This window comes from Melospiza georgiana, chromosome 10 (genome assembly GCF_028018845.1).
Source record: "Melospiza georgiana isolate bMelGeo1 chromosome 10, bMelGeo1.pri, whole genome shotgun sequence".
Classification (NCBI taxonomy): domain Eukaryota; kingdom Metazoa; phylum Chordata; class Aves; order Passeriformes; family Passerellidae; genus Melospiza; species Melospiza georgiana.
In genome coordinates this window covers 561,261-589,260 of record NC_080439.1, presented here as the reverse complement: position 1 = coordinate 589,260, position 28,000 = coordinate 561,261, and the positions used below count along the sequence as shown (strand labels likewise).

At 55.8% G+C, this 28,000-nt stretch overlaps 1 protein-coding gene across 1 annotated transcript; it reads left to right on the top strand.

Moving 5' to 3' along the window:
• The first annotated feature begins 8,271 nt into the window (after positions 1 to 8,271).
• Positions 8,272 to 19,757, top strand: IGSF10 (immunoglobulin superfamily member 10). Its single transcript, XM_058031387.1, has 8 exons — positions 8,272 to 8,468; positions 9,518 to 9,647; positions 10,273 to 10,663; positions 11,169 to 14,063; positions 14,337 to 14,980; positions 15,245 to 15,569; positions 16,294 to 17,188; positions 17,839 to 19,757. The coding sequence occupies exons 1-8, from the start codon at positions 8,272 to 8,274 to the stop codon at positions 19,745 to 19,747; spliced, it is 7,386 nt and encodes a 2,461-aa protein (XP_057887370.1). The 3' UTR covers positions 19,748 to 19,757.
• Positions 19,758 to 28,000: the final 8,243 nt, after the last annotated feature.

Genomic DNA, 28,000 nt, shown 5'->3' with positions numbered 1-28,000 from the left:
CTGAGGGTCCCTGCTTGCCCGGGGGTCCCCGAGGGTCCCAAACCCCAGAGCCTGAGGGTCCCTGAGGGTCCCAGAGCCCTGAGGGTCCCTGCTTGCCCGGGGGTCCCCGAGGGTCCCAAACCCCAGAGCCTGGAGATCCCTGCTTGCCCGGGGGTCCCTGAGGGTCCCAAACCCCAGAGCCTGGAGATCCCTGCTTGTTGGGGGTTCCTGAGGGTCCCAAACCCCAGAGCCCTGAGGGTCCCTGCTTGCTCAGGGGTCCCTGAGGGTCCCTGCAGCACCTCCAGCCCTGACGTGCCAGGGTAGCAGCACAGTGCCCCCCAGCCCTGAAACGCCAGGAGAGGAGCACAGTGCCCCCCAGGCTGGCACCAGGGCCTGCCCCACACTCTGCCCCTTCCCCGAGCCCCCAAATGATGGAATTTGCATTGAGGGCTGTGCCAACAGCAACAGGGAGGCGAGGAACCAGAGCAAGCTGCGGGGTGAAGCAGTGGAGGCTTGCTGCACTTTGATATGTACAAAAGCATCGGATTTCCTGACTCCAGCACTGCAGCTGGATATGCCATAGGAGGCCTGCTGGAAGAAAACAGTGCTCTGGAATAGTCTGCAGCATTCATCCCTGGAGAGCCTCTTACATTCATAATGGAAAGGACATTTGATCCAACCGACAGCCCCGACACAAACCAACACACAGAGCAGTCTGAAACCCACTCCAAACCAAAGGGAACACGAGAGCAGCCCCAGGGAACCAGGCAGGAAAGGAAAGGCTGTGCCCCCGCCAGCCCCTTCCTGCTTTACACTGCCCCTGACAGAGAGAGAGCTTTTGTTCCATCCAGCCCTGCTGAGGGTGCCCAGCGCCACCAGGGACGTGCCAGCAGGGCTGGGCAGGGGTGGCATCTCCCCCAGGGCACTGCCACACCTGGAGCCAGGTGCCAGGGCAGGGTCAGTGCTGGCACCGCCTCCCAGGGCACTCCCACACCTGGAGCCAGGTGCCAGGGCAGGGTCAGTGCTGGCACCGCCTCCCAGGGCACTGCCACACCTGGAGCCAGGTGCCAGGGCAGGGTCAGTGCTGGCACCGCCTCCCAGGGCACTGCAACACCTGGAGCCAGGTGCCAGGGCAGGTCAGAGCTGACAGCCCAGGGCCAGGCAAGGCCCTGCTCCACACCTGGCACTGCAATGGCACCAAAAGGCATTCCACAGGCAAATAAATGCTCTCACAAATAGACATCTATGCACTTCCTTGGTGAGTGAGATTGGCCCTGGTTTCCTGTAATTGGAGTGGAATTCACTTCACTGATAAAGTTTGTTTGAGCCTCTGGGCCCAGGGGACCTGGATTTGTGCCACTACCAATACATCCATAGCTCAGAGCTACCACAACAAGACAAAGCCCAGCGTGCTCTAGAGATCCCTTCAGTGATGTAATTAATTCAGAATTGCCCCTTCCCTTGCAGTCAGGGAGGCAGTAGCCCAGGCCCTGGCCAGCACCTTTACTGGGTCACTGGGAATGGCACAGGTGGCCCCTCCAGTCCAGCAGGGCTGCTCCTGCTCACGCCCCTCACTCGGGGGGTGAAGCCATCAAATGGGGCACCTGCCACACTGAACTTCCTCCTGTGCTCCAGCAGGCTCCAGACATTTTCAGCATTACACCTAGAAACACCCATTTTAAACCACCGAGTCACATTGCTCTGTGTGACAGCTCCGAGACTTCTCTGCAGGGGCTTGAGGTCAAACTCAGCCTGAGAACCAGGATGCAGAGCACAGACAGACACTGCAGAGCCTCACTCAGGGCTGGAGCAGAACTGGCCAGCACAGATTCATCATCTGCATCACCTGCAGACGTTTGCGAAGTGGCTTTTTGACCAGATCTCGATTTTGCCTGTGGTGATCCACATTAAACCACAACACAAATAAGCTTATTAAGTCTAATAAGTGACACCACAGCTCCAGCGTGGTTTAAATGTTGAACCACCCCACATCCACAGCTCAAAGCAGAGCAGCTCATGAGCATTTAATTTGCCATAGGGCACAGCCACTTCCAGAGCTCTGGGAAGCCAGCAGCCACACAGCAGTCCCTGTGAGTCATTCAAGGAGCCATAGGAAAATATTGTTAAGACTAAAGTGGCAGAAGAGACAGTGGGAGATCATTGTCCAGCTATGACCTCATTGTTTCAATTAGGAGAATTACAATTTTTAAAGGATTTAAAATTAGGTATTCTCAGCTACTTGAAAGTGGTGGAGAACTACTCTGCTGTGCATACAAATGGAGAAAAAGGAGAAAGTGGCAAGTTTGAGCTCTCCACTTTTCAATCCATATCACACTTTCCATGCCTTCTCCTCCCAAACAATTCCTCACATGCTCTTCCAGAGGAAAGCTATTCCATCACTTGGAACCAAGGGTTTTAAAATGGCCCAGCAAGTGAGCATCCCCTCTGCCTCCATCAGCTTACCAGTGCCAGTTCTCCACCAGCCCAGCACTGCCCATTTGGCACACACAGCCCCAGAGCCCACACTGACTGTTTGCTGGCACAGCCACAGCAGGAAAGTCCAGCAGTGCGAGTTAAACTCACTCAGGAGAGTAAATCCAGTTCTGTGTGACCCACCACGGGGAGCTCAGCAAGCAAACCACATTCCCCAGGTGAAGGCCACTCCTCCCCCCTGTGCTGCCAGCATCAAGACCCCAGGGTGGCACTGAGGCTTCCTTACCTGCAGAACAGGCACCTTCGCCTCCTTTCTCAACAGAGTTCAGCACAGAAGAGCTCTCATTTTCTAGTCTTGACTTTTACAGGCTCATGCAGTAATTCCTACATCCATGAGGCTTCTCACACGCTGCCATTGCTGGTTTTCAGTCCCAAGCCTCCAACCAGGGACACAGAGAGCCCCTGCCCAGCCAGAGAGGCTCTGCCCCTGTGCCTGCCCTAAATAGGGCTGTGCCTGCAGGAGGCACCTGTGCCCCACCCTGCTGGCACCTGAGAGCAGAGCAGCTCCTGCCCGAGCAGGGCTGGGACGGGCTGATGGGCAGGGGAGGCTGCAGCTCACACCTGGGCTCTGCCGTGAAACTGTGCCTTTAATTGTCACGGGGAAATAAAACAGAATCCAGAAACACACTGTGACCTGTAACTTGGGAATAAACCGCCATAAAACAGAATTCAGAAACACACTGTGACCTGTAACCTGGCAATAAACAGCCATGCCTCATCTCCCTTACCCAGAGGTTTCTCTTGGCTTCTTTGGGTGAGGGCAGGGGTTGGTTGGGTTTTTGTTAGGTGTTTCTGTTTGTTTTTTCAACAATTTAAAAGCTGAATTAAAGACCAATGTGCAGAGCTATCTTCAGCAGATGACAAATTGTTATTCCAGAACAAGCAAAACTTGTGCAGCAAAGATCAGCTTTTGTTTTGCTGGGAGATGTTCAGGTTCTTGTTAATGAACTGCAGAACACTTTCCTTTAATTACTGCATTAGACCCATAGGTTATGGGGGCTATGGATTTGTAGGCTTGCTGCCTTATCCTGTGGATGTAAATCCATGATGCATAGTGGCCATCCAGAAACAGGAACATGCCTGATTAATCACCCTCAGGAAACAACTGCAGAGAGCAAGACAGAGACCTCCAAAATCTGGTTCGGTGCTGGTTTTGCAATTCCAACCGTGAAATACCATTCCACTAATGTAAAAGACGAGTGTTGAGAGCATCCAGGCTGCACCTGCAGAAGTGCTTTGGCAGCAGGGCCTGGAGTGGATCTGCAGGTGCCTGACAGGAGATTAAAGATCTCCCCGAGAGCACAGGAACCCCTGGGGGAGCAGATCAAACATGGAATTACCCGGCTGCTCCAGTAATGAGGAGAGCAGACCTTCCTCGGGCACACCGAGGGTCAAACGGGCTTTTCCTCTGAGTGCAGGGACAGAGAGCCCCTCCCTGCTGCCCACCTGCAGCACTGCCAGGACACAGAGAGGGGTCACAGAAATGCAGGAACCCCTCTCCCTCAACAGGCGCTGGCCGTGCTGGGTGAGGCAGCCAGAGGAGCTGCTGTGGCTGCCCACCCGTGGGGGACTCACCCAGCCCCGGGCCATCCCTGCTGCAGGGGCCTCAAAAGCACCAGCACGGGGGCCCCTGGCCCCTCACAGCCGGTGTGGACATCAAGGACAGCCCATCCCTCCCCAAGAGGAGGGATTGTCTCCAGCCCGGGGGCTGAGGGAGCACGGGGGGACAGAAGGGGCCTGGGGTACAGGGGGGCAGAAGGAGTCTGGGGTAAAGGGGGGACAGAAGGAATCGGGAGCACAGAGGGGACAGGAGGCACCTGGAGTGCAGGGGGGACAGGAGGAGTCTGCTGACAGGAGGAATCTGGGGTACAGGGGGACAGAACGAACCTGGAGCACAGGGGGACTGGAGGAGTCTGGGGTACAGGGGGACAGAAGGAACCTGGAGCACAGGGGGACAGGAGGAGTCTGGGGTACAGGGGGACAGAAGGAATCTGGAGCACAGGGGGACAGGAGGAATCTGCTGACACAAGGAATCTGCTGGGGACAGGAGGGCACAGGGAGGCAGCCATGGCCCAGGCCCCTCCACAGCCTGCACTCCTCTGAGGCTGCTTGGTGCCCTGAGCTCAGCACCCCCTGCCCACGCAGGCAGCACCACTGTCCCACAGCAATGCCAGCACAAAGCACCAGCAGCTCCAAGCACTGGCCCTGCCTCCAGAGGCACTGGCTGCTTTGCTGGGAGCCTGTCCAGCTCATTACGGCGGAGCTGGAATGTCTGGCTGTGGCCTTAGCCCCAGGAGAGCTGTACCTTGGTGTGTTATTGTGAAAACCCCCAGCACGGCGCTCCTTTCCGAGGATCCAGCCACCCACCAGGCACTGGGAGAGCTGGGCCAGCAAGAAGCTGTGACGGAGAAGAACAGCATGAAAACTTTGCACAGAGCCTTTGAGGAGAATTGGCACAACGTGGAGAGAAGAGAGAGCACGAGGAGGGACAAACGGAGGCAGAGTGGGAATGCAGGAGCAGAGGCACCTGCAGGGCCAGCCTGGCAAACAGCAGGGACAGCATCACAGGGGAACAGGGGCATGGGGAGGGACCAGCCCATGCCTGCAATGGAACAACCAATGTAAAACCAAACATCACCAATGTTTGCAATGGAACAACCAATGTAAAACCAAACGTCACCAAACAAGACCCAGGTACATAATTCAGGCACCTAATTAAGATTAGAATTGCATAAAAAACCCGTTTGCCGACACTGATGCATGAAACACACCGGGGTGGTATTCTCCAAAGCTGTCCCTTTAATTGCATTGCTATTGACCTGCCCACTGTCCCTGCCCACAGTGCCCCAGGAGCACACAGACCTCACAGATGAGCTGTGGAGCAGCTCTGCCTGCCCTCCTGGCTCAGACAAAGCCAGGTTATTCCACAGAAAGGAATTCCACAGTTAGGAACTGAACTGCTGAAAAATGAGCTGAAATCGTGAAATTCCGTTTTTGATGCATACAATTTGCTGTGCAGATGCAGTTCACAAACAGCTCCCTCACTCAGCTTTCCCCTTCCCAGCCCTCCTGAGCTCACACTCAGTCACACTTTCTCGCCAAAATATAGTTTCACTTCACAAAAAGCTCCCTTCATTCTCCCTTGTAATGAATTCCAGCCAAACCAATGTCTCACGGTCAGACACGGGCCAGGATTGCCAGCAAAGCAGCGAGCTCAGCCAGGGTTTTTACAACCACTGTGCTCCCCGTAAGGCTGCCCCGGGAGATCCCAGCCACATCACAATAAAATATTCCACATGTTCCCCAGCCACCTTCCGGAGCAAGAGCTCTGTGTCTCTTGTAATGTAATGCTCTGCCTCTCAGCAGTGGGAGCTGCAGCTTAATGACAACAGACAGCACATCCTGAGAGGAAAACCCTGCTCTTAAAATATCAACAAGGTCCACGTACATTTAAAACATTTGTTTTTATTTTAATGCAGATTTTCAGAAACGTGATTTTGGAAAATATTCTCAGAAGGGGCTTCAGTTCCTTGTCTACCATGTCTACAAATTATGGAGACTGGTACAAATAATTTAAAAACGTCTTTTACCTTGAGTTTAAACTCACGGAAGCACAGCATTGGAATGTGTCACTGCAGAAGCCTTGACCTCAGTCTCCCAGAAGAAAAAAATTGATGAGCTGAAAGAGAGCAATTGATGCTTTGCTTTTCAGACAGCAATTAGGATGGAGAAAAGGCACATAACACCGGCCTTCTCACCCTCTCTGGCACCCAGGGAACAGAATTCAGCGTGAGCTGTTACCGTTCCCCTGTTCTTAGGGTGGGCCCTGAAGATGCCGCCTCAGGATTCAGCGCAGGGCTCAGCTGAGGCGTTGTTTGTTTTTCTGGGAGCCCCAGTGCGGTGACACGAGTGGGGCAGCGTTTCCTGCCCAGCTCCCGTGCTGGGCCAAGGTGGGACCATCCAACCCTGAGACAGCAAACACCAGCCAGCAAACCCCACGAGTGAAGCTCTAACTGCCCCACACAGAACACCCCGTTCCTGCCAACCCTGCTGAACTCCCACAGCTCACATTTGATTCTGAGCTCATCTGAACCATTTCAGAAACTCTAAAAATATATCTGAGCCTTTATCTTATCTTTAAAGCTTTGTATTGCCTTTACATCTCCAGTCGGACTCCTAGAAGGAGGTTTGCCCTAGAATGACACACTCTGAGCAGAAAGCTGCTGTCAGTGGAGTTTGAGGCTGTCACAGACACCTCTGAGCCGAGAAAAGCCCCTGGAGCACCGACAGACACCTCCACAACGAGAGGGAACGTCCTGCAACCCGAACTAAGGGTGGCACCGGCCGGTCCTGGGAGGGTCGGGCACGAATCCCCCGGACAGAGGGCGCTCCTCGAGTGCGGGGCAGCCGAGCCCCGCCGGGCGGCCCGGGGGATGCGGGGTTCCCGTATGGGGCTGGGGGATGCGGGGTTCGGGGATGCGGGGCCGGGGGATGAGGGGTTCTGGGATGCGGGATTCGGGGATGCGGGGCCGGGGGATGCGGGGTTCTGGGATGCGGGATTCGGGGATGCGGGGCCGGGGGATGCGGGGTTCCCGTGCGGGGTTTGGGGATGCGGGGCTGGGGGATGAGGGGTTCTGGGATGCGGGATTCGGGGATGCGGGGTTCCCGTATGGGGCCGGGGGATGCGGGGCCGGGGGATGCGGGGTTCCCGTATGGGGCTGGGGGATGCGGGGTTTGGGGATGCGGGGTTCCCGTATGGGGCAGGGGGATGCGGGGCCGGGGGATGCGGGGTTCCCGTGCGGGGTTCGGGGATGCGGGGTTCCCGTGCGGGGTTTGGGGATGCGGGGTTTGGGGATGCGGGGTTCCCGTATGGGGCTGGGGGATGCAGGGTTTGGGGATGCGGGGTTCCCGTATGGGGCAGGGGGATGCGGGGCCGGGGGATGCGGGGTTCCCGTGCGGGGTTCGGGGATGCGGGGTTCCCGTGCGGGGTTTGGGGATGCGGGGCCGGGGGATGCGGGCCGGGGGATGCGGGGTTCCCGTGCGGGGTTTGGGGATGCGGGGCCGGGGGATGCGGGGTTCCCGTGCGGGGCTGGGGGATGCGGGGTTCCCGTGCGGGGTTTGGGGATGCGGGGTTCCCCCCCGTGCGGAGCTCCCAGGGAGCGGCGGCGCCGGTCCCGCAGCATCCCCGCAGAGGCGGCGGGCGCTCCTCCGTCCCCGGCCCGCAGCGAGCGGCGCCGATGGGGCTGCGGGGAGCCCGGGGTGCCCCGGGGGAGGAGGCGGTGTCGGGTTTGCCCCTGCCCGGCCCCGGAGGGAGGCGCAGGTGGGGGCACGCAGGTGGCAGCGAGCGGCCGGTGCGGGTTTGTGCGAGGGATGCGAAATGAGTTAATTCTGCTCGGAACGGGAAGGAGCTGACGTGTGGAGCCGCCTCCGGGGGATGAGCCGCCGGCGGGGCCGGGAGCGCTCGCACAGCCGGGCCGGGCACACGGGGCCGGGGCACAGGGCGGGCACGGCTGCGGCTGCCCCGGCTCCCCGCGGGATCCCGGCTCTCCTGCCCCCGCATCCCCCGCACGGGCACCGCGGGGCAGCCGTCGAGTGACAGCGCCTTGCGTCGCGACACCGACCCGTGGCTGAGGGGAAACCCGAGAGCTGGGGGCTGGTCCGTGGGCGGGTTTTCCTTTCAAGTTAAGAATTCCTTTTTGCTGATGGCTTAACCCGAGCGGCTGGGCTGGGCTGGGCTGGCGCCCCGTGTTCCGCTCGCCCCGAGGAGCCGCCGGGGATGGCAGCGTAGGACCGCGCACGATGCGGGCCCCGCGCACGGAGTGGGGGCGCCGCTGGCTGGGGACGCTGCTGGCCGCCTGCCTGGCCGCCCTGCCGGCCGCCAGCGCCTGCCCCCGGCCCTGCGCCTGCCGCGGCTCCGCCGAGCTCCACTGCACCTTCCGCTACCTGAGCGCCGTGCCCCCGCGCATCCCGCCCGACGCGCAGCGCATCAACCTGGGGTACGTGAGCCGCGGCCGCCGAGCGCTCTGCCTGCCCTTCGGAGCTTGGCACGACACTAATTAACCGTCCGGGTTTAGGGCTGAGTGTAACCGCAGCTATAGGTGAGTCTGTAATGTTCTGCAGCGCTCAGCAGGGGCTGCAGCCGCAGCCAGCAGAGCCCGAGACCACCCACAGAAAGGAGAAATTCTGGGCATGCAGCACAGGACAGTGAGAACTTCAGACAGTTTTGAACTTAACTTTCCTTTATATTACCTGAATGTGTTGTGTCTGTAGGACGGAAGCTGGAAGAAGGCTGAAATAGATTTCTCTCTGGGGAAGGATAGTCCAGAGCTCAGAAGGTGGTCTGGAAAGGGAGCACGGGTATTAAATCTGCAGAGACTTTGCAGTGATGCAACACCAAGGTCGGGGTTAGATCCCCCTGTGAGCCTTTCACTTAGGGGCTGGACTCAGTGATCCTTCTGGGTCCCTTCAGGTCCAGCCTGCTCTGCGATTCTGTCACTCAGGATGTCCCACAGCGTTAGGGTCTATGCTTTCAGCTGCTCAGTTCAAGGGAAATTTCCCTTGTCTGGCCATGTCAGCCTCTGTGGTGGCTCCATTCTCTGAGTGGTTAAAGGAGCAGGGAATAGATCACACCCAGGCTTGTCTGGCCCCTTCATGCAGTTTCCAGCAAGTGTCCTCTCTCATAAATCAAATGATCAGACCCATCAGCAGTATTTGTCTGATCTGTGTGTCCCTTTTGATGCACATACCCTTTGAACCACGCAGATGTGTCTGCAGAAATACACAAGGAACTTTTCACCGAGGTGGTGGCACAGTGAGCACAGACAGATGTGTTTCATTGCTGTCACTCACCCCACCCACTGGGAATTCACCATCAGAGCCCTGTCCTGGAAAAGCGACCACCTTTTGTGCCAACCTGGAGGAATGACTCACTTTCCTCTTGGCAAGGGCCGTGCTGCTTACCTTCAGCCATTCCCAAAGAGCGGTGCTTTTGTTTTGGGTTGGTTGGATTTAAAAGCTGTGAGCTGACTAAACCCATCCCATACAGCTACAACAGCCTGAGAAAACTCAGCCCCACGGACTTTGCTGGCCTGGAGAAGCTGGAGCTGCTGATGCTGCACAGCAATGAGATCAGCACCGTCCCTGAGAAGGCGTTCAGAGATTTACACTCGCTGCAGGTAAGAGCTGAATGAGCAGTGTTAATTTGGTTATGATTTAACTCCCAGTGATACTGGTAGGCAGCCACAGGGCAGCCTTCTGCAGCATTTCAGTTTCCTGTTTCTTACCTTACTCATGTGAAAGCCAACAGCCTTCAGAATCCAGGGTCCTGGTGGGAAATGTCTTTCCTTCCCAGGCAGGCACTCAGGTACAGGGTACAGAGCACAACAAACACTTTGGTAGGTGTCTCTCAGCTGTGCCTTAGCAGGAAACTGCAGTCAAAACTCTTCCTACAGAGCAGAAAGATTGCAAAGCTCCAACTACTCTGTCTATAAAAGGAAACCTGTCATTGTTAATTTGTTAGTCAGTTTGGGGCTTTTTGAGGATTTTTTTCCACTGAGATTTCCCTTTCCCTTCAGTACAATCCTGTCCCTTTCTAGCCTTTATGAAAAAAGGCCAAACTGTGCAGAAATTTAACACACTGCATATAAACACTTCAGTTCTTTAAAGAAACTCCAGTTACCTGGCATTCCTGGTCTGGTGAAGAACTGTCACTCCACAGAGCAGCCTTCAGCAGCATTTATTAGGGGTCCTATAACTTTAACATGGCTTAATATTATGCATTTGCTACTTTTTCATGAACAGGTCTTAAAAATGAGTTACAACAAGGTCAGAGTGCTTCAGCAGGATGTATTTTATGGCCTGAACAGCTTGGTACGGCTGCACATGGACCACAATCAAATCGAATTTGTGAATCCCAATGTTTTCTACGGACTCACCTCCTTGAGGCTAGTGCACCTGGATGGAAATTTCCTTCAGCAGCTGCACCCAGACACTTTTGTGACCTTGCGCTATAGCCAAATATTCAGAATATCCTTCCTGAAGCACATCTCTCTGTCTGACAATGCGCTGACTTCACTTCCCCAAGAGATGTTTTCCTACATGTCAGAGCTTGAGAGCATTTACCTCCATGGAAACCCCTGGTCCTGCGACTGCAGCCTGCAGGGGCTGGCAGCGTGGGCACAGGAGAGACCAGGTGAGCTGAAGTTTTGTTCATGCTCTTCAGTCCTGTTGTAGCATCCTGCTCTTCCTGATACAGGTAATTGTCCTTTACTCACCTGTTTATTCTCCCAGAAAAGACTGGAAGGTAGGATTTGTGTAGGTGTGTGCAATCAGGATAAGGAGATTAACACCACTGCATTTCCCAGATAAAATGAATCTTGTGGCCATTCCCAAGTGCAGCTTTTCTTAATGGAGAATTTTCCTTGGCCAGTCTAAAGCTTCTGTGCACTGGGAGAATCCACAGGGAACAAGCTAACTTTTGTGGAATTGGCAAGAGCAAGAGACACATTGAACTTGATTCTTTAAAAAGAAAGTCAGGAACTCAAGGGGCTCTGGGACTTTCCCTGCTGCTGCCATTCACATATCACTTCAAGCTTTGGTTTTATTTTATTTTAAAGAACCTCTTGTTAGTAGCTATATGTCATTTTTAACACTAAAACTTGTAGCACAGAAACTTACTGAGGTTTTCTTCCCTTCAGATATTATAAAGTGCAGAAAAGAGAGAAGTTCTGGTGTCCAGCAATGCCCGGTCTGTGCTAGTCCCAAAACTCACAATGGGAAAAGTTTAGCGGATCTCCCTTCTGCATCTTTCACCTGCACGAAGCCAGTCATTGATGACTCCCTGAAATCCAGAAACCTCTCGGTGCCAGACGATGGGGATTTCAGTTTTGTGAGTCCCAAGGACTTGATGGCTCCCATAGGATCTGTGGTTTTGAATATGACTGACCAGGCAGGAAATCGAGGCAACTTGGTTTGCGATGTCCAGAGACCTAAAGAAATGTCTCCCATCTCGTTTGACCAAAGTGGCCCCAGCAGAGTGCTCCAAGCCTCGTTCTCAGCATTCCTGGTGTGTGGCATTGATTATGGGCACATCCAGCAGCTGTGGAGCATCCTGGCCCTGTACAGCAGCTCCCCTCTGAAACTGGAGCAAACCGTGGGGACAGCTGAGGAGCCTTCTGCCAGCCACAGATACAGGCAGGTGCCCAGCGAGAAGGACGAGCTGTTCACCAGGGTAGAGGCCGAGCTGCGGGCCGAGCCGGCGTGGCTGCTGCAGAGGCAGGTGTCGCTGCAGCTGGACAGGACAGCCACCACGCTCAGCTCGCTGCACCTGCGCTACGCCACCCACGCCCGGGCGGCCCTGCCCGGCCAGGACAGCCAGCGGGGCAGCCACGGCTGGGCCCTCATTGCCAGGGACAACGGCACCCAGACGGAGCACACGGTGCTGGTGGGGGGCTCGGTGGAGCTGGGCTGCCAGGCGGCCGGGCAGCCAGCCCCTGCCCTGGGGTGGATACTGGCTGATGGCAGCAGGGTGCGGGCCCCCCACATCAGCGAGGATGGCAGGATCCTGGTCCTCAAGAGCGGGCTGCTGACGCTGAGGACAGCCAACGTGTTCGACTCGGGGCTCTACCACTGCATCAGCACCAACCACGGGGACGCTGACGTGCTCACATTCCGGATTACGGTGCTGGATCCCCACGTGGGACACGGCGGCGTCAATGGAGCCCAGCTGCCCGCTGCTCTTGGCAGCACGCTGCTCCTGCCCTGCACGGCCACGGCTGCCCCGGACCCTGCCGTCACCTGGGTGCTCCCTGAGCACACGATCCTCCGCCAGTCTGCTGGGAACAAACACATTTTTGCCAATGGCACCTTGAGAATACAAGGGGTGACGCAGCGAGACCTGGGCTACTTCCGATGCGTGGCGGCCAACCGGTTCGGGGTCGATCTTTTGGTTTTCCAAGTGCTGGCGAGACAGGATGAAACCGCTCTGAAGCAAAGGCATGGAGCTGTGGGAGAGTGGGAAGAGGGCTCTGGCAATGAGCTGCTGCGCCCTGTGGCAGCACAGAGACGCCCCTCAGGCACTGCAGGCTCCCCGAGGGCTCTCGGGGAACCTGCGGCACCAGCGGCCAGCAGCCAGGGCACACAGCCCAGGAACAGCCACGGGAACCTGCCCCACCAGCCCCACACTGACAGGACGGGCCGGCGCTTCAGGGCACGCAGGAGACAGTTTGTTCCCTCGGGCAGGAGAGCTGATCCGCAGCGCTGGGCAGCCCTGCTGCAGAAAACAAAGAGGAACTCGACAGTGGCAGACAAACGAGGAGAAGCTGCAACAGAACCACCCGTTCAAGCCCATAGGCTCTCAGAGGTACCCGGGGATGAGGAGGAGGCATCTGGTGATCTCGTATCTCCAGAAGAAGAATTCATGATACCAGCAACAGAGAGATCCCCAGTGCCTGCTCTGGGCAGAGCAACAGAGCTCACCATCACTGCAGGGCCCAAGGGGACTGAGAATCCCCCTCCTGCCTGGAGCACCTCTGTTCTGCTCTCAGAGCCAATAACTCCCCTACCCTCACCTCCTCCTCACCCTGGGGCACCTGCCAGCAAAAGGCTGCAAACACTTCCCAAACCTGCAGACTCATGGGGAAGATCCAATTTGAGTCAAATATCAGCAAATGGTGTAAAACAGCCAACTGTACCAAGTGGGACAGCCATACTCTTCCCTGCTGGGCAAAAGTCAGTATATTCTGGGGAAAGTAATAACCAGCACCTAAAGTCTGCATCCATGACAGAAGCTACAGGCACCAGCAAGGCTGTAACTCCCCAAAACACAGCACACAAGTTACATATTTTTACTGAGTCTATTGATAATGTCCCCACCAGAACAGATCACCAGGTCCCTGTGGCGACAGTCAATGCACCAAGCTCTGAATTTGGCCCCATTTATTTTGACAGTACTCAGAAAGGAGGAGCCCCTAATCCACCTGCCTCGACTTTCACTGCTCATCAGCAAATTCAGGTTATCCAGGGCGGTCCAACCCATCCAGCCCAGCTCCAGCAGCACCATGGAAGGCGAAGGAAAATTTCTGGCCGGAGACGAATTGTCAGACCAGGACGTGTCCCAGGCATGAAGGAGCCCCGGTACAATTTTGGGAGGCCAGGGTCTGCCAGAGGAAGTACAGCTGTGGCTACGGGTGTCCAACTTAATATGAACTATATATCAACTGTACCAACCTTGAATAACTCCAGCAGTTCCATCATCAATCCATTTAGCCCAGACACACCCCAGTCCTCCCCCTCCACCATGAAAATGCCATTGGAGCACCCCATGGGTACCCATCAAAACACAGCATTCCTCAGGGAGGAGGAAAAGAAACATGGTGCAAGGCAAAAAGCTGCTGCCACAGTCGTGTCTGTCACTGCAGAGGGCACTGCCCCTACTGCAGCCAGTGGATTGGGTGTGACGGGTTTGAAGCCAACAGTCACACTTGTTCTTACTCCTCAAACCAACACCAGAGCTGCCAAAACTAAAATGCTCAGAGCGGGAGGAAGGAGAGGTCAGAGGAGGAAGAGGCCTCCTAAAACACCTGCCCCACAGCGTGTGGCTGCAGCCCAGAGCACTGCAGGCACTGCAGTGAGCAATGCAGCCACCCCTGCAGCCCAGAGCACTGCAGGCACCCCTGCAGCGAGCACTGCAGCCATCCCTGCAGGCACCTCTGCAGTGAGCACAGCAACTCCTGCAGCCCAGAGCACTGCAGGCACCCCTGCAGCAAGCACAGCAACTCCTGCAGCCCAGAGCACTGCAGGCATCCCTGCAGTGGGCACAGCCACCCCTGCAGCGAGCACAGCAACTCCTGCAGCCACCCCTGCAGCCATCCCCACGGTGACAGCTCCTGCATCACCAGCCGTGCCTCCAAGCCTCGCAGCTGCAAACCCTGTCCCTGGGAGCAGCAGTGCAGTCCCCAGGACCGAAGCAGCAGCACTGGGGGTCCCTGAGAGCCCCGAGGCCCCTCAGCACAGGCCCACAGCAGCCACACAGACAGCAGCAGCCCCGGGCACCCGGAGGGGCACCCCGTCAGCAGTGGCACTGCCCGGCACTGTGACTGCTCAGAGCCCCCCCATGGCACCCCAAACCCCACCAGGCTCGCACAGGAACGCCCAGCCGGCCACGGCACCTGCTGCCAGTCCTGCCCAGACCCCCACCATGGGTGCCCAAACCTCACCGTGGCTGGACGAGCCCCCTGGTTCCACCAGGGCCACGCCAGGGCCAGGGCCTGCCCAGCGCAGCAGGGCCAGTGCCAGGGCAGGAGCAGAGCCCCGCCTGGCTCTGGGGCAGGGAGCTGTGCGGGAGCAGCAGGGAGCACAGCCCACAGTGCCAGCCGGAGCTGTGCCCGCTGCAGTCACTGCCCCCAGCACCCTGCGGCCCTCGCCCCTGCCAGCCCCCACTGCCGCCGGGCCCGCAGCGCCCCCGAGAGCGCCCCCAGCCCCCCGGGGGCACGGCCAGCCCCAGCCCCAGGCCCAGCCCCATGCCCATCCCCAGCCCCATCCCCATCCCCATGCCCAGCCCCATCTCCATCCCCATCCCCATTCCCAGCCCCATCCCCATTCCCAGCCCCATTCCCAGCCCCATCCCCATTCCCATCCCCAGCCCTATCCCCAGCCCCATCCCCATCCTCAGACCCATCCCCATTCCCCTTCCCAGCCCCATCCCCAGCCCCATCCTCAGACCCATCCCCATTCCCCTTCCCAGTCCCAGTCCCATCCCCATCCCCATCCCCAGCCCTATCCCCATCCCCATCCCAGGCTGCCTCCCCAGGGCACCGAGAGGGGGAACGCGCTGCAGGCACCACAGATGCCATCTCCACAGGGTCGGGACAGGGACAGCTCCGTCAGTGCCTCGTCTGACGGGCGACAGAACCAAGACACCACCACCCTGCCCAGCCCCATCACCGCAGGCTCTGCAAGCAAAAACCACTTCTCAAAGCCCAGAATAGTCGGAGGGAAGGTGGCTGCTTTCACTGTGCTGGCGGATTCCGATGCTTTCATTCCTTGTGAAGCTACTGGGAACCCTCCTCCAACGATACAGTGGACCAAGATATTAGCAGGTGAGCTTGATAAACCTCTCTACAATTTACCTTCCATTAGCCCTGTAGTTTGGCACCTCTTCTGTGTGCCAAACTCAAGCACTGCTTCATTTCAGAATACTGAGAAATATTAGTGGAAGGTAAACTTGGAAACAGTGACAGACTCGATGGAGAATCTTAGTGGTGATTCTGGAACAGATCTTTAGTGAAATTATTAGAAAAATCAAACCTATGTTTAATTATAATTCCTTGCTTATCATGGGAAGAATTCAGTATTCATTGCACATTACCTGCTATTCCAGGACACTGAGACAAGCAAAAACAAAAATGTGGTAAAAACCACTTAAATTAGGTTACAGCTGTGCCAGGTTTGGATTGCAAAGCCCCACGTGCTTTATCCAAACTTTGTCTCTACTCGACATTCAGCTTCATTCCTACTTTAAAGCTTTATCAGTCTATACGCAGAATTCGCTGATTTCTTTGTAGTTTATCGCTGTTGTCTTGGTTATTTGGGCAGAGAAGAGCAGGTCAGGGTATTTGGAACTGAGGAAAACGCAACAAGAGGCAGGCTGTGCCAGTCAGTGCCAGGCAGTCCCAGGCAGTACCTGGCAGTGCCAGACTTTGCCAGGTTATCCCAGGCAGTGCCAGGCAGCGCCAGGCTATCCCAGTGTGTCCCAGGCAGTCAGGCAGTGCCAGGTTGTCCCAGCGCATCCCAGGCAGTGACTGTCCGTGCCTCGCTCCGCAGGGCGCGATGCCGCGGCCGCCGGCGGTGCCAGCCGCTGGTCGGTGCTGCCCAACGGGACGCTGTCCATCGCCCGGGCGGCGCCGCAGGACGGCGGGCAGTACGAGTGCACGGCGGCCAACGCGCTGGGCTCGGCGCGGCTGCGGGCCACGCTGGCCGTGCTGGCGCTGCCGCCGCGCATCGCCGCCGCCCGCCCGCCCACCGCGCTCTCGGGGGGCTCGGCGGCGCTGCCGTGCCGGGCCCGGGGCAGCCCCCCGCCCCGCATCTCCTGGCTGCTGCCCGACGGCTCCGAGCTGCGGCCGGGCGGCGCGGGCCGCGGCAGGGCGGCGGTGCGGCCGGACGGCACGCTGCTGCTGCGGGCGCTCACCGTGCTGGACCGCGGCACCTACACCTGCCGCGCCCGCAACGCCGCGGGCTCCGACGCGCTGCCGCTGCGGCTGCAGGTGGTGGCGGCGCCGCCCGCCATCCTGGAGCAGCGCAGGCAGAGCGTGGCGGCGGCGGCGGGGCAGAGCCTGCGGCTGCCCTGCACGGCGCGGGGCCGGCCCCAGCCCAGCGTGCACTGGGTGCTGCCCGGCGGCGCCGAGCTCCGAGCGCGGCAGGCGCTGCGCGCCGGGCCGGCCCTGCTGCCCGACGGCACCCTGCTCCTGGGCAGCGCCAGCCCCGCCGACAGCGGCACCTACGAGTGCATCGCCACCAGCTCCACGGGCTCCGACAGGCGGGTGGTCAGCCTCACCGTGCAGCGCAGCGACGCGCCTCCCAAAATTGCCAGCGCCTCCCAGGAACTGACGCGGCTCAGCTTTGGGGACAGGCTGCTTCTGAACTGTACAGCAGGTGGGGAGCCCAAGCCCAGGATAATCTGGAGGTTGCCCTCCAAGGCTCTTGTGGACCAGTGGCACAGGTATGACCCTTTTTTCCTCCCCCTCTGTGGAGCTGCAAACACTGTCAGCTCTGGTGCTCATGTAAGAGCCTATTACAGCACTAATACGCTGTGAACTAAACCAAATTTTAAGTATTAACAGTTGTGAAACATCTGTTCTAACAGCATCTGTATCTAATAACAGACCTATTAACAGATTACATCAATTGCTATAGGTGAATGAGGTCTCAAAACAGGTACAAGTCATATTTGAATTAAGATAATTGCTGTCACCATGCACTGGCTGACTGCTGTCAGTTTAGAGGAGGGGGTTATTTGTAACAGATTTGTGAAACAGGGCTCAGGAGGGAAGGGTTTCTCTCATCTCTGCCATGTCTATCTTTGGGGTGTCCCCCCACTCCCTCCCACATAACACTCACCTCCACCTTAGGAGGGAGAGCCCCAGCCCAGGGTGTTCCCAGCAGAGCCAGCACTGCTCACATCCAACAACTCCAAAACTGGCAGTGACATCAGGGCAGGACACGCTGGGTGGGCAGGAGGCATGGGCACAGCACCTGTGGAAAGACTCTGTGTTATACCGTGATGCCAGCACGTTCAGTCCCTTCCAGTGCTCAGTGTTCACCCCCAGCACTTGCTGCCATAATTTTTTTCCTCTCTCTCTGTCCCAACAGAATGGGAAGTCGGATCCATGTCTACCCCAACGGATCCTTGGCTATTGAGGCAGTTACAGAAAAGGATGCAGGCGATTACCTGTGCGTCGCAAGAAACAGAATCGGGGAAGATCTGATCCTGATGAAAGTCAGCATCGCAATGGAACCAGCCAAGATTGACCACAAGCAGCAGTTCAAGAAGCTGGTGCCGTACGGGAAGGGTTTCAGAGTGGACTGCAAGGCCTCGGGGTCGCCCACCCCAGCAATATCCTGGGGCCTGCCGGATGGGACGGTGGTGAACGACGCGATGCTGGCGGACGACAGCGGGCACGGGGCTCGCAGGTACGTCCTGTTCCACAATGGCACTCTGCACCTCAACAAAGCTGGAGTGGCAGAAGGAGGAGACTACACGTGCTACGCCCAAAACACCCTGGGGAGGGACGAGATGAAGATCCACGTCACGGTCGTTGTGGCAGCCCCTCAAATAAAGCACAACCACAAGACACACGTCGCAGTGACAGCTGGAGACACAGCCCTGCTGGACTGTGAGGCTGCTGGAGAGCCCAGGGCACAGATATTCTGGCTGCTGCCCTCCGGTGAGATGATCTCCTCGTCCACAGACAGGCACTCCCTGCACGCCAACGGCTCGCTGTCCATCGGGCAGGCCGGCCTGCTGGATGCTGGGGAGTACCTGTGTGTGGCTCGGAACCCTGGCGGGGACGACAGCAAGCTGTACAGGCTGGCTGTGGCTGCCAAACCCCCCACCATCAATGGCCTACACAGGAACAAAACCATCATGAAGGTGACGGCAGTGAGGCACTCCAAGAAACACATCGACTGCCGGGCAGAGGGGACACCTCCTCCCCAGATTATGTGGATCATGCCTGATAACATTTTCCTAACAGCCCCATATTACGGGAGCAGGATTGTGGTGCACAAGAACGGGACACTCGAGATTCGGAACATCAGGCCCTCAGACACGGGGGATTTTATCTGTGTGGCACGTAACGATGGGGGAGAGACTGTGCTGGTGGTGCAGCTGGAAGTCACGGAAATGCTACGGAGACCAATGTTCAAAAACCCTTTCAACGAGAAAATAATAGCAATACCTGGGAAGCCCATCACACTGAACTGTTCTGTGGATGGAAACCCGGCCCCGGATATAAGCTGGATGCTGCCCAATGGCACGTGGTTTTCCAGCAGCATCAGGACACCCCAGTTTGTGACGGGGAGCAGCGGCACCCTGACCATCGCCAGCGCCCAGAGCCAGCACGCCGGGCGGTACCGCTGCGCTGCGCGGAACCAGGTGGGCTACATCGAGAAGCTGCTGCTGCTGGAGGTGGCCCAGAGGCCCAGGATCCTGAGCCAGCCGGCAGGGCTGGTGCAGGGGGTCAGCGGGGAGCCCCTGGCCCTGCACTGCCCGGCCGAGGGCAGCCCCAGGCCCCGCGTGGCCTGGACGCTGCCCGGGGGCCGCGTGCTGCAGCGGCCGCAGCTCCGCGGGCGGCTCCTGCTGCTGGACAACGGCACCCTGCTCATCGCGGCGGCCTCGCCCCTCGACACGGGCACCTACCTGTGCCGGGCCCACAACGATGCCGGGCACTCCTCCCTCAGCGTCCCGGTCGTGGTCGCGGCCTACGCCCCGCGGATCACGGGCAGACCGCCCCCGGCCATCCACACCACGCCGGGGGCGGCCGTTCAGCTCCACTGCGTCGCGCTGGGCCTCCCCAAGCCAGAAATCACCTGGGAGCTGCCTGACCGCTCCGTGCTCTCCACGGCTCACCAGGCCCGGGGCGCTGGGGGCGCGCTGCTCCACCCCACGGGGACCCTGCTCCTGCAGAGCCCCCAGCCCTCCGGTTCTGGCACGTACAGGTGCACAGCGAGGAACCCCCTGGGCACCGACACTGCAGCCACCTACGTCCACGTCATCTGAGCCAGGAACACTGCAGGGGTGGCGGGAACACAGGCTGCAGCCAGGCTGGGCTCAGCCCTGCAACGGCTTCAATCAAAGGCAGCCACAAGCGCCCGAGTGCCTGGGCACATCACAGCATTCAGTCTGCAAAAGGAGAGAGGAAAGGGAAAATTAGCATCATTTGCTAGCGTTGGTTCTCTTCATGTTCAGGGCATTTAAAGGAAAGCAAAATTAAGGCACTTAAGTGCCTGAGCCACAGCAGGAACAAACTCATAATGCCCAAGCTACGGCAGGAACAAACCCCACAGTGCCCAAGCCATGGCAGGAACAAATCCCACGGTGCCACGGCTGGAACAAACCCCACGGTGCCCAAGCCATGGCAGGAACAAACCCCACAGTGCCCAAGCCACAGCAGGAACAAACCCCACGGTGCCCAAGCCACAGGTGCCCGGCTGCACCGCCCTGGCACAGGGGCCAGCAGCTGGGGAGGGCAGCGAGGGCAGGAGGGTGTCCTGCACAGCAGGGACACAGGCAGCACCTGAGAGCTCTCAGCACCCTGCTCCCTTCCTGCCCTGCAGTCTCCCAGCAGGGCGCTCAGCCTGCACAAGAGAAGGGTTCAGGATGCCCCACTGCAGCTGTGGCACTGAGCACAGCGGGATCACACCCAAACTCCGTGCCCACCATCCATCTCTGGGCCCTCAGCTTTACACATCTGCCTCCTCAATCCCCAGCTGTTTTCTTCATTAGACCCAGGGAAAATGCACGTGCTTCTAATGCTTTTAATTGGGTGATTCTTTGGAAATCTGATGTGCTGAATAAAACTGGAGTAATCCTGTACCCTAATAACTCCGTGGGCGCTACAGAAACCGCCCCAGCTTTGCTCAGCAAATCCTGGTGCTTACTGAAGGCAGTTTCAGTGTTTTACAAGACTTCAGCATCTTTTCCCTTTCTGAAACCAAATCCCTCACTTTAAACATGTTGTGCAATCTCCTGGCTACCAGGCTGCAGGAACTGCTGAGGTTATCAAAGGCACTAACCAGCACATGGAGGTTTTTGGGGGCACAAACCCAGCCCACAGCACCTTCTGCTGTGCAGGTGCTGGCAGAGGAGTCTGCACCAGGCAGGTGCCCATTGCAGCAGCACTCTCCCATCAGTTTGTTCAACATATAAGAACTATTAAAAACCCCTCAAAAATGGATGAAAATTATATAAGATTAATACTTTTTAACTCAAAAGCTGCAATATCAGCATGATTGTATTTTCTCTACTTTTCTATAGCAAACTTTTCCTAGTTTTCCTCACCTACCTTAAATATGTTTGGAAAAACTGTGGCAATAAAGGAAACAAGCATAATGAGAATTAAAAAGGATTTGGCAGTGACAAATGTTGGGTAAATTCATTTCCTAACCCAGCAAAGGCTCCAATCCAGCAGAAAGTCGTGTCTCAGAAGTAATTCAGTTTGTTCAGCTGTCTTCATGCAACTCTGGTTTATTACTAACAATTTAATTTTAAAGGATCTTCAAACAGTAATCCCCATTTTCCCCCCAGCCTGTTAGCAGTGCAGCCCAAAAATCGAGGATGCCAAGTCAGGAGCAGCGCCCTGTGATGGGGCACAGCAGGGCTGGGGGCAGCTTGATAAAAAACATGTATCTCTGTCAGACTGGAAAGGTCATCTTATACATTTGTTTTCAAAAGCAGCATTTCCTTAAACTTTTTAGCCACTCTCTAGTATATTCTGAAGACTTTACACAGTTATAATACAGTTTAGTTGTATTTGGAGCTTCAGGAAGGAATATTTAATATCTATAACTGGAACCAAACTTTTAAACTTCTTGGAGAAGTCACAGGAATGTTTCTCAATTCATCACACAGTGCTGCCCTCTGGAGCCAGTAAATCGCTGTAAAACTCTGATTCACTAACTAGAGGAAACGGGACAATCCCCCACAATATAAAGCACCTATCTGAAATGCTGAAAAAATGTGAGCCTGTGGATTTATTACATCTAGAAGATGGCAAATTACTCACCATGGCTCTTGGTATGAATCACAGAGGAAACAACCCAAAGGGCCTTTGTTCCTTTAATAGTCCATTTCTCCCTCACTCATCACAGAACCCCACCAGCTCTGACACGCCACCACAGGAGTTGTTCTGGCTTATCCACCCACAAAGTTCAGCACCTGAGCAGAGACAGAGCTACAACTGAGAGCAGAAGAGCCCTTTGAGACCCCCCAGCTGACAGAGGAGTCAGCCAAACAGGGAGAGAAACAGGACAGGGTCACAAATCTGCAGGCTGTGCCCCCCAGCTGGGGCCAGGGGCTGTGAGAGCCAGCAGGGATGGCAGTGTGAGCAGGGGGAGGCACTCTGTGTGAGCAGGCACTCTGTGTGAGCAGGGGGAGGCACTCTGTGTGAGCAGGCACTCTGTGTGAGCAGGCCTGTGCACAGCCCTGAAATACACAGCAGAAGGAAATGTGAGTTCATACCTTGATAAGTCGTAAGTAATGCCCATTTTCCTGCTGAGTTATGAAGAGACAGACAGGTTCCTTGTTGTTGGCAAGGATGTGAACTCCAGGTGAGGTTCTGGTGATTCCCACTGCCAGCTCCAGGCACACCCCAGCCTCAGGAACAGGCGCCTTCTCCAGGCATGGTCAGGTGGGGACCAGGACAGCTCAAAGTACCAGGGTATGAGCAACATGAAGAACTCCACTGAAACATCAAAAAGGCCAGAAAATCATCTCAAAATCACAGCTACTTGAGCCACAGCACGTGGACGATGCAGCTGGATGCTGAGGGAATCCCAGCACACCCACGGATGATCCAGCTGGATGGATGCTGAGGGAATGTCCATGGGCAGTGCAGCTGGATGGATGCTGAGGGAATCCCAGCACACCCACACCAGGGCTGGCCACACTGGTGCCAAGCACATTTCCAAACTCGTGCTCCCAGTGACTGCTCAGCTCAGGAACCCACAGCCCCAGCCCCAACAGAAGGGAGAGCATCTCAGACACCAGAGCAGGCTGCACAGCAGGACAGGTTAGTGTGGGAGGCTTTTCCAAACTGGTTCCATTCGAATGGGACCAGGGTTTAGCAGTTTAGTGTGTGAGATTTTCCAAACTGGTTCCATTCAAATGGGACCTGGGTTTAAACCAACGTGTTTGGTGTCAATATAACACGACCAGGAAGCATTTCAGAAAGCTGCTGATGCAGTGACAGCTGCAGCTTGCCCCAGACAAGAGGAAGCCCACACAAACCTGGGTGAGAGCCAGCAGGGCTGCCAGGCCCTGGTGATGCTCCCTGTCCCCAGCTCCTTCTGGGGGCACACTCAGCCATCAGCCAGACAGAAACGGGGACAGGGCACACCACCACACTGCTTTCACTATTAGAAAACATCCACTTTCTGCATGAATCATTTCCTTGTACTTTTACTAAATTTAAGCAAGTGGCTTTGCAAGGTTTTGGGGGTTTTCTCTTTGTTTGAAGAATGTAAGTTTTCTTTTCATCTCTTCTTTAAATGCAACACAGAAGATACATAATGCAAGTTTAGTGTCCCAGGCATGAATAAACGTAACTAAGTGTCTTGCAGGGTTCCCAAATTTAATAGAATATGAAGAAAGTCCTAGAAATCTCCTCCCATGCCCACATCCCTGTATTCTTACTTTCTTCTATTTCTTCTTGTTATCACCAGGAATGTTTCAGTCTTTCCTCTTTTTCCCAGACAGGAGGAATGACAGAATTAAAACATGAGCACAGAAAGCAATTCAAATGAAATGCTGAAAGTGACACACATGACACTTACTCTTAATTTCTTCACTGAATGCCTGTAAGCCCTTTTGCTGTGCTCAGGCCCCCTTGGGAGGGGTTTGACAGGTCTGAGGTGAGTGTCCCACTGATGAGGACCCCCAGCGTATCCAGCACAGGGGTGAGCAATCCCTGAGAGTGAAAACAGGTGTTATCCTGGGAGCTGTGGCTGCAGGAGGCCCAGAGAGAGATCTGACTCATGGCAGAGGCCCCAGAGGCAGCTCAGAGTCAGCACAGGCTCCAACAGAGCAGGAGGAATTACAGTGCCCAACAAGGGAAATGCTGCGGGCAGGAAAAGGGAATAAAGGCTCCAGTGCTTTCCCAAATGGAGGCACAGCCAGCACAGAACCTCTAAAGGAAGCAGTAACAGGATGAAAAGATAACAATTACACACATGCAGCCTAGGCTTAAAGCTGTAATGACAGGAGCCAGCTGTTTGAACAGTGCAGAGGTTCTGGCTGCTCTGCAGATCCACGGCCCCCGAGGATGGCCTGCAGGAGCAGCAGGGCCACTCTGGCTGCACCGGTGCTCCCTGCACTGTCAGACATGCATGTCTGGCTGCACTGGTGCTCCCTGCACTGTCAGACATGCATGTCTGGCTGCACCGGTGCTCCCCTCACCGTGTCAGACAGCCTGGCTGCACCGGTGCTCCCTGCACTGTCAGACATGCATGTCTGGCTGCACTGGTGCTCCCCTCACTGTGTCAGACGTGCATGTCTGGCTGCACTGGTGCTCCCCTCACTGTGTCAGACAGTCTGGCTGCACTGGTGCCCCAAGTTTGTTATCAGCTGAGATGCATTTGCAGGCCTTTGTGCATCACCTGCCTGCCTTTGGCATCATCCTGGTACCGCTCTTCTCTCCCCTCACTGAGGATCTAAGGAAAAACATTGTACTAAGGTTCTTTCCTTCCTGTCATGGTCTCCCTCTAAGTATTGTGGCCTTTTAGCTATAAGGAATCATAAGATTATTGACCTCTTTATCCTTCTCTCTGTTTAAGGCTTAGAGCAGGCTGAGAAAATTGAGAGGAAGAAGTTAATTTGTAAAGAGCTGATAATCTGCTGTCATTTGTGTGAGTACATTGTCCTGCTGCAGAAAAAACCAATCAGCTTTGTCATGCATTTCTTAGCAATATTGCTTGAAACACACTATTTCACAGTGGGTAAGTCAATACGTCTCTTGCACTGGATGCAGCTTCCCAGCAGGATCTGGTGGGGTCTCCAGATGAGAAATGACCACAAACTCAGGGAACCTGGACCAGCTGCAGATCAGGGACAACCCAGACAATGAAAGGAAAACCCCAGTGGCAGAAACCAGGGGGGAAACCATCAAAGGAATGAATTTCCCTGGGATGCAGAGCGGTGTCCCAGCCTGGACCTGAGCTGAGGGGCAATGTGGAGTTAAGCATGGCACCAATTGTCACTGTCACAGCAGCTGACAGAAACTGAGCTCAGGGAAAGGAGGCAGGCCCTGCTGGGCACTGGGGATGCTCAGGCTGGAGCAGCAATGGGGGCGCAGGAACCCTGGAGCACCATGAGCAGGGGCTGTGAGGAGCTCAGGAGGAACAAAGGAGAGCTGCAGGCACAGCCAGCCTGGGAGCAGGAACGCTGCTGTTTGCAGTATGCAAAACTCTTCAACACTCTCTCTGTGCCAGCTGGAGAGAGTGACAGGTTTTCCTAAGGAAGGACAGCTTTAAATACATACAAACTTCCCAGGATCAAGCAAGGGGCTGGGAAGACATGCTCTCAGGCTAACACCTTTATGGTTTTTCCTAAAAAGAACTGAAATCAGACTCCGGTTCATTACATTTCTCTGCAACAAATTTAGGAGCAAAGACGTATTCACACTCACAAGAGGAACAAGGCCTCCCCCTTTCCCCCTCCTGGGACTGCTCCTTTTGGCACAGCTCTGTAATTCCCTGGGTTTACACCATCAAACTGCTGACACACACCCACCTGGCAAAGGTGCTCACAGCTCTGTGCTTGCCTTTCCTGAGTAACCTGACAGTGCAGGGGTGCCAGGAGCCCTTCCCTTTGCTCATCCTGGCCCTCGGGCCGCGAGCACCAGGGGCAGAAGCGCTGCTGGCTCAGCAGGGACACGCTGCAGGAGAAGCACACACAGCACTGCAGCAGTGAAGTTATTTTGATACTTCCCATCCTCAGTCCCTTCCCTGTTTTGTCTGCCCGTTTTCCCCTTAAGCAGCAGTGCTGCCTCTGTGTCTGTTTCTGTTTTAGTCAATTAAATCTTGGCAGAGGCATCCAGTTCAGGAGGGCAGAGCCCCAGCCAGCCCAGCTGCACTGAGATCCCCAGCTCAGGGGCTGCCCCACGCCTCAATGGGACCCACTCTTCCCAGATGCCCTTTCTCCAAGTGCTAGCTCTCCCTTTGATTTATTAACATCCTGTAGTTCAAGAGAGAATTGACCAGTGCCCCTCAATCTCACTGCCAGCCCGCTCCTTCATCCAGGGAGGATGAGAGGAAGGACCTGACAGGGAGATAACACAATGGGGAGAGTGGCACCAGGGTGAACCCAGAGCCACCCCAGAACGCTCTGACAAAACTGGAGCTGCTTCCTCAGCTCACAACTGCAGCAGCTACCATTTACCTGATGCTTTTCCTCAGCAAAGCCAGTAAAAATTCTGAATTACTAATGCAGGGTGCCAACAAGCTGAATGAGTGCCAGACCAAAGGCAGTTACTTGTTTAATAGCACTCACCATTTGTGGAGAGCTGCTCAGAGTGATGCTTTTCCAACTCCCACGGTGGCAGACACCCAGGATTTGTGGCAGAACACAGAAAGCCCATCTGAGACCCTATTTCCTATCTATATTTGAGAGGGACGTGCCTGAGTGCAAATGCACTGGGACTCGGGGTGGAGGTCAGGGTGAACATGTGGAACAGTCACACACGTGCCTGCAGCCTGCATGGGGGCTGACCACAGGGAAATGTGCCTTTGGCTGGGCTCTGCTCCTGCAGGACACAGGGACACAGGACAGCGGCCACGGTCCTGCCTTGCTCTCAGGGTTTCCTTTCCCAGAGCACTCCCAGCAGTGAACAGCACCAGCTGCTCCCCACACACACTGCCACAAACACACCACACAGGGCTCTGCACACCCTCACCAGCACCACAATCGCCTCCAGGACTGCACACACAGCCCCGCTTCGATGGTGCTGTGAGCAGCAGCCAAGAAGCGACAGTCACAACAAGAACAAATTCCAGAAAACAATTTCTCTGTGGCAAGAAGAGGAAATCTTGTAAAAAATGGGTATTTTTTACCAACTAACGTTTCCTTTGTACAAAATCCTCCCCAGCCAGAACAGCTACAGAAGCTCAAGAAATGAAGAAAGAATTTAATCTTCTGGCATTGAAACTGCAGCCTAACAGGTAAGTGATTAATTCAGCTGGGGTATGTGGTTATGATGGATTAATATCAAAATAAGCTGTGGGCCCTGAAATAGAAAAAGGAGCCTGTTGGCTCACTGTGTCCATGTGAGCAGGGAACTGAACCACGATGAGACACTGAAGCCTATGTTGCTTTTGACACCATAGATTTAGGAAATTACTTCCCTTACCTCACCTGCATGACAAATGAGCCAAAATTAAATGCTGTAAATGCTTGAAATCACACTTACTCTCCATTTCCATGTCAGGCTCCCAAACAGCACAGTGTGTATCCCTGTTAGTGCCTCTGCCCTTCTCAACACTGCCAGTGCAGAGAATGAGTAATTTCAGCAAATTCCTCTAGTTTTACCTGCATCCAAACCATTTCCCAAACAATTGAGATTATTGGTATCAGCTCCTCAGTAGTGAAACATCTGCAATTTTGAACTTGCACTGTGGATATTTTCACCTGTGAAAATATGCAGCCATCAAAAACCAACTGTGGGTTCACAGAGGTGTGTGAGCAGCCAGCATCACAGACTGAGGTGCGTAAGGCCCCTCTGCCAGCTCTGTGTCACTGCAGGACCCTTCCCCTGCCCAGCCAGCACTGCCATCAGGAGGGAGACCAGCCACAAAATCAACTGGCATTAAAGGATTTCACTTCGGAGATCCCATACAGTGTAATGTGGGATCTGGGGCATGATTCAGGGTTATGTAACAGCTGAAGAAACAGCAGTTGACTCACCGCAGTGCAAGTTATGTTCTCTCCGTTCTAGAGTGAAACTCGTTTTGCTGCATTTAGAAGTTCCCCTTTGTGCTCTTACAAAACTGCTTCCTCTCAGCTGCTCTGCTCTGCCGAGGATGCCCCTCACTCCAGAGAATCACAGACTGCTTTGGCTTGGGAGGAACTTAAATCCCAAATCCCATCCAGTCCCATGCCATGGCAGGGACACCTCCCCCTGTCCCAGGTGCTCCAGCCCCAGTGCCCAGCCTGGCCTGGGGCACTGCCAGGGATCAGGGGCAGCCACAGCTGTGCCAGGGCCTGCCCACCCTGCCAGGGAACATTTTCTCCCTCACATCCAATGTAAACCCAGTCTCTGCC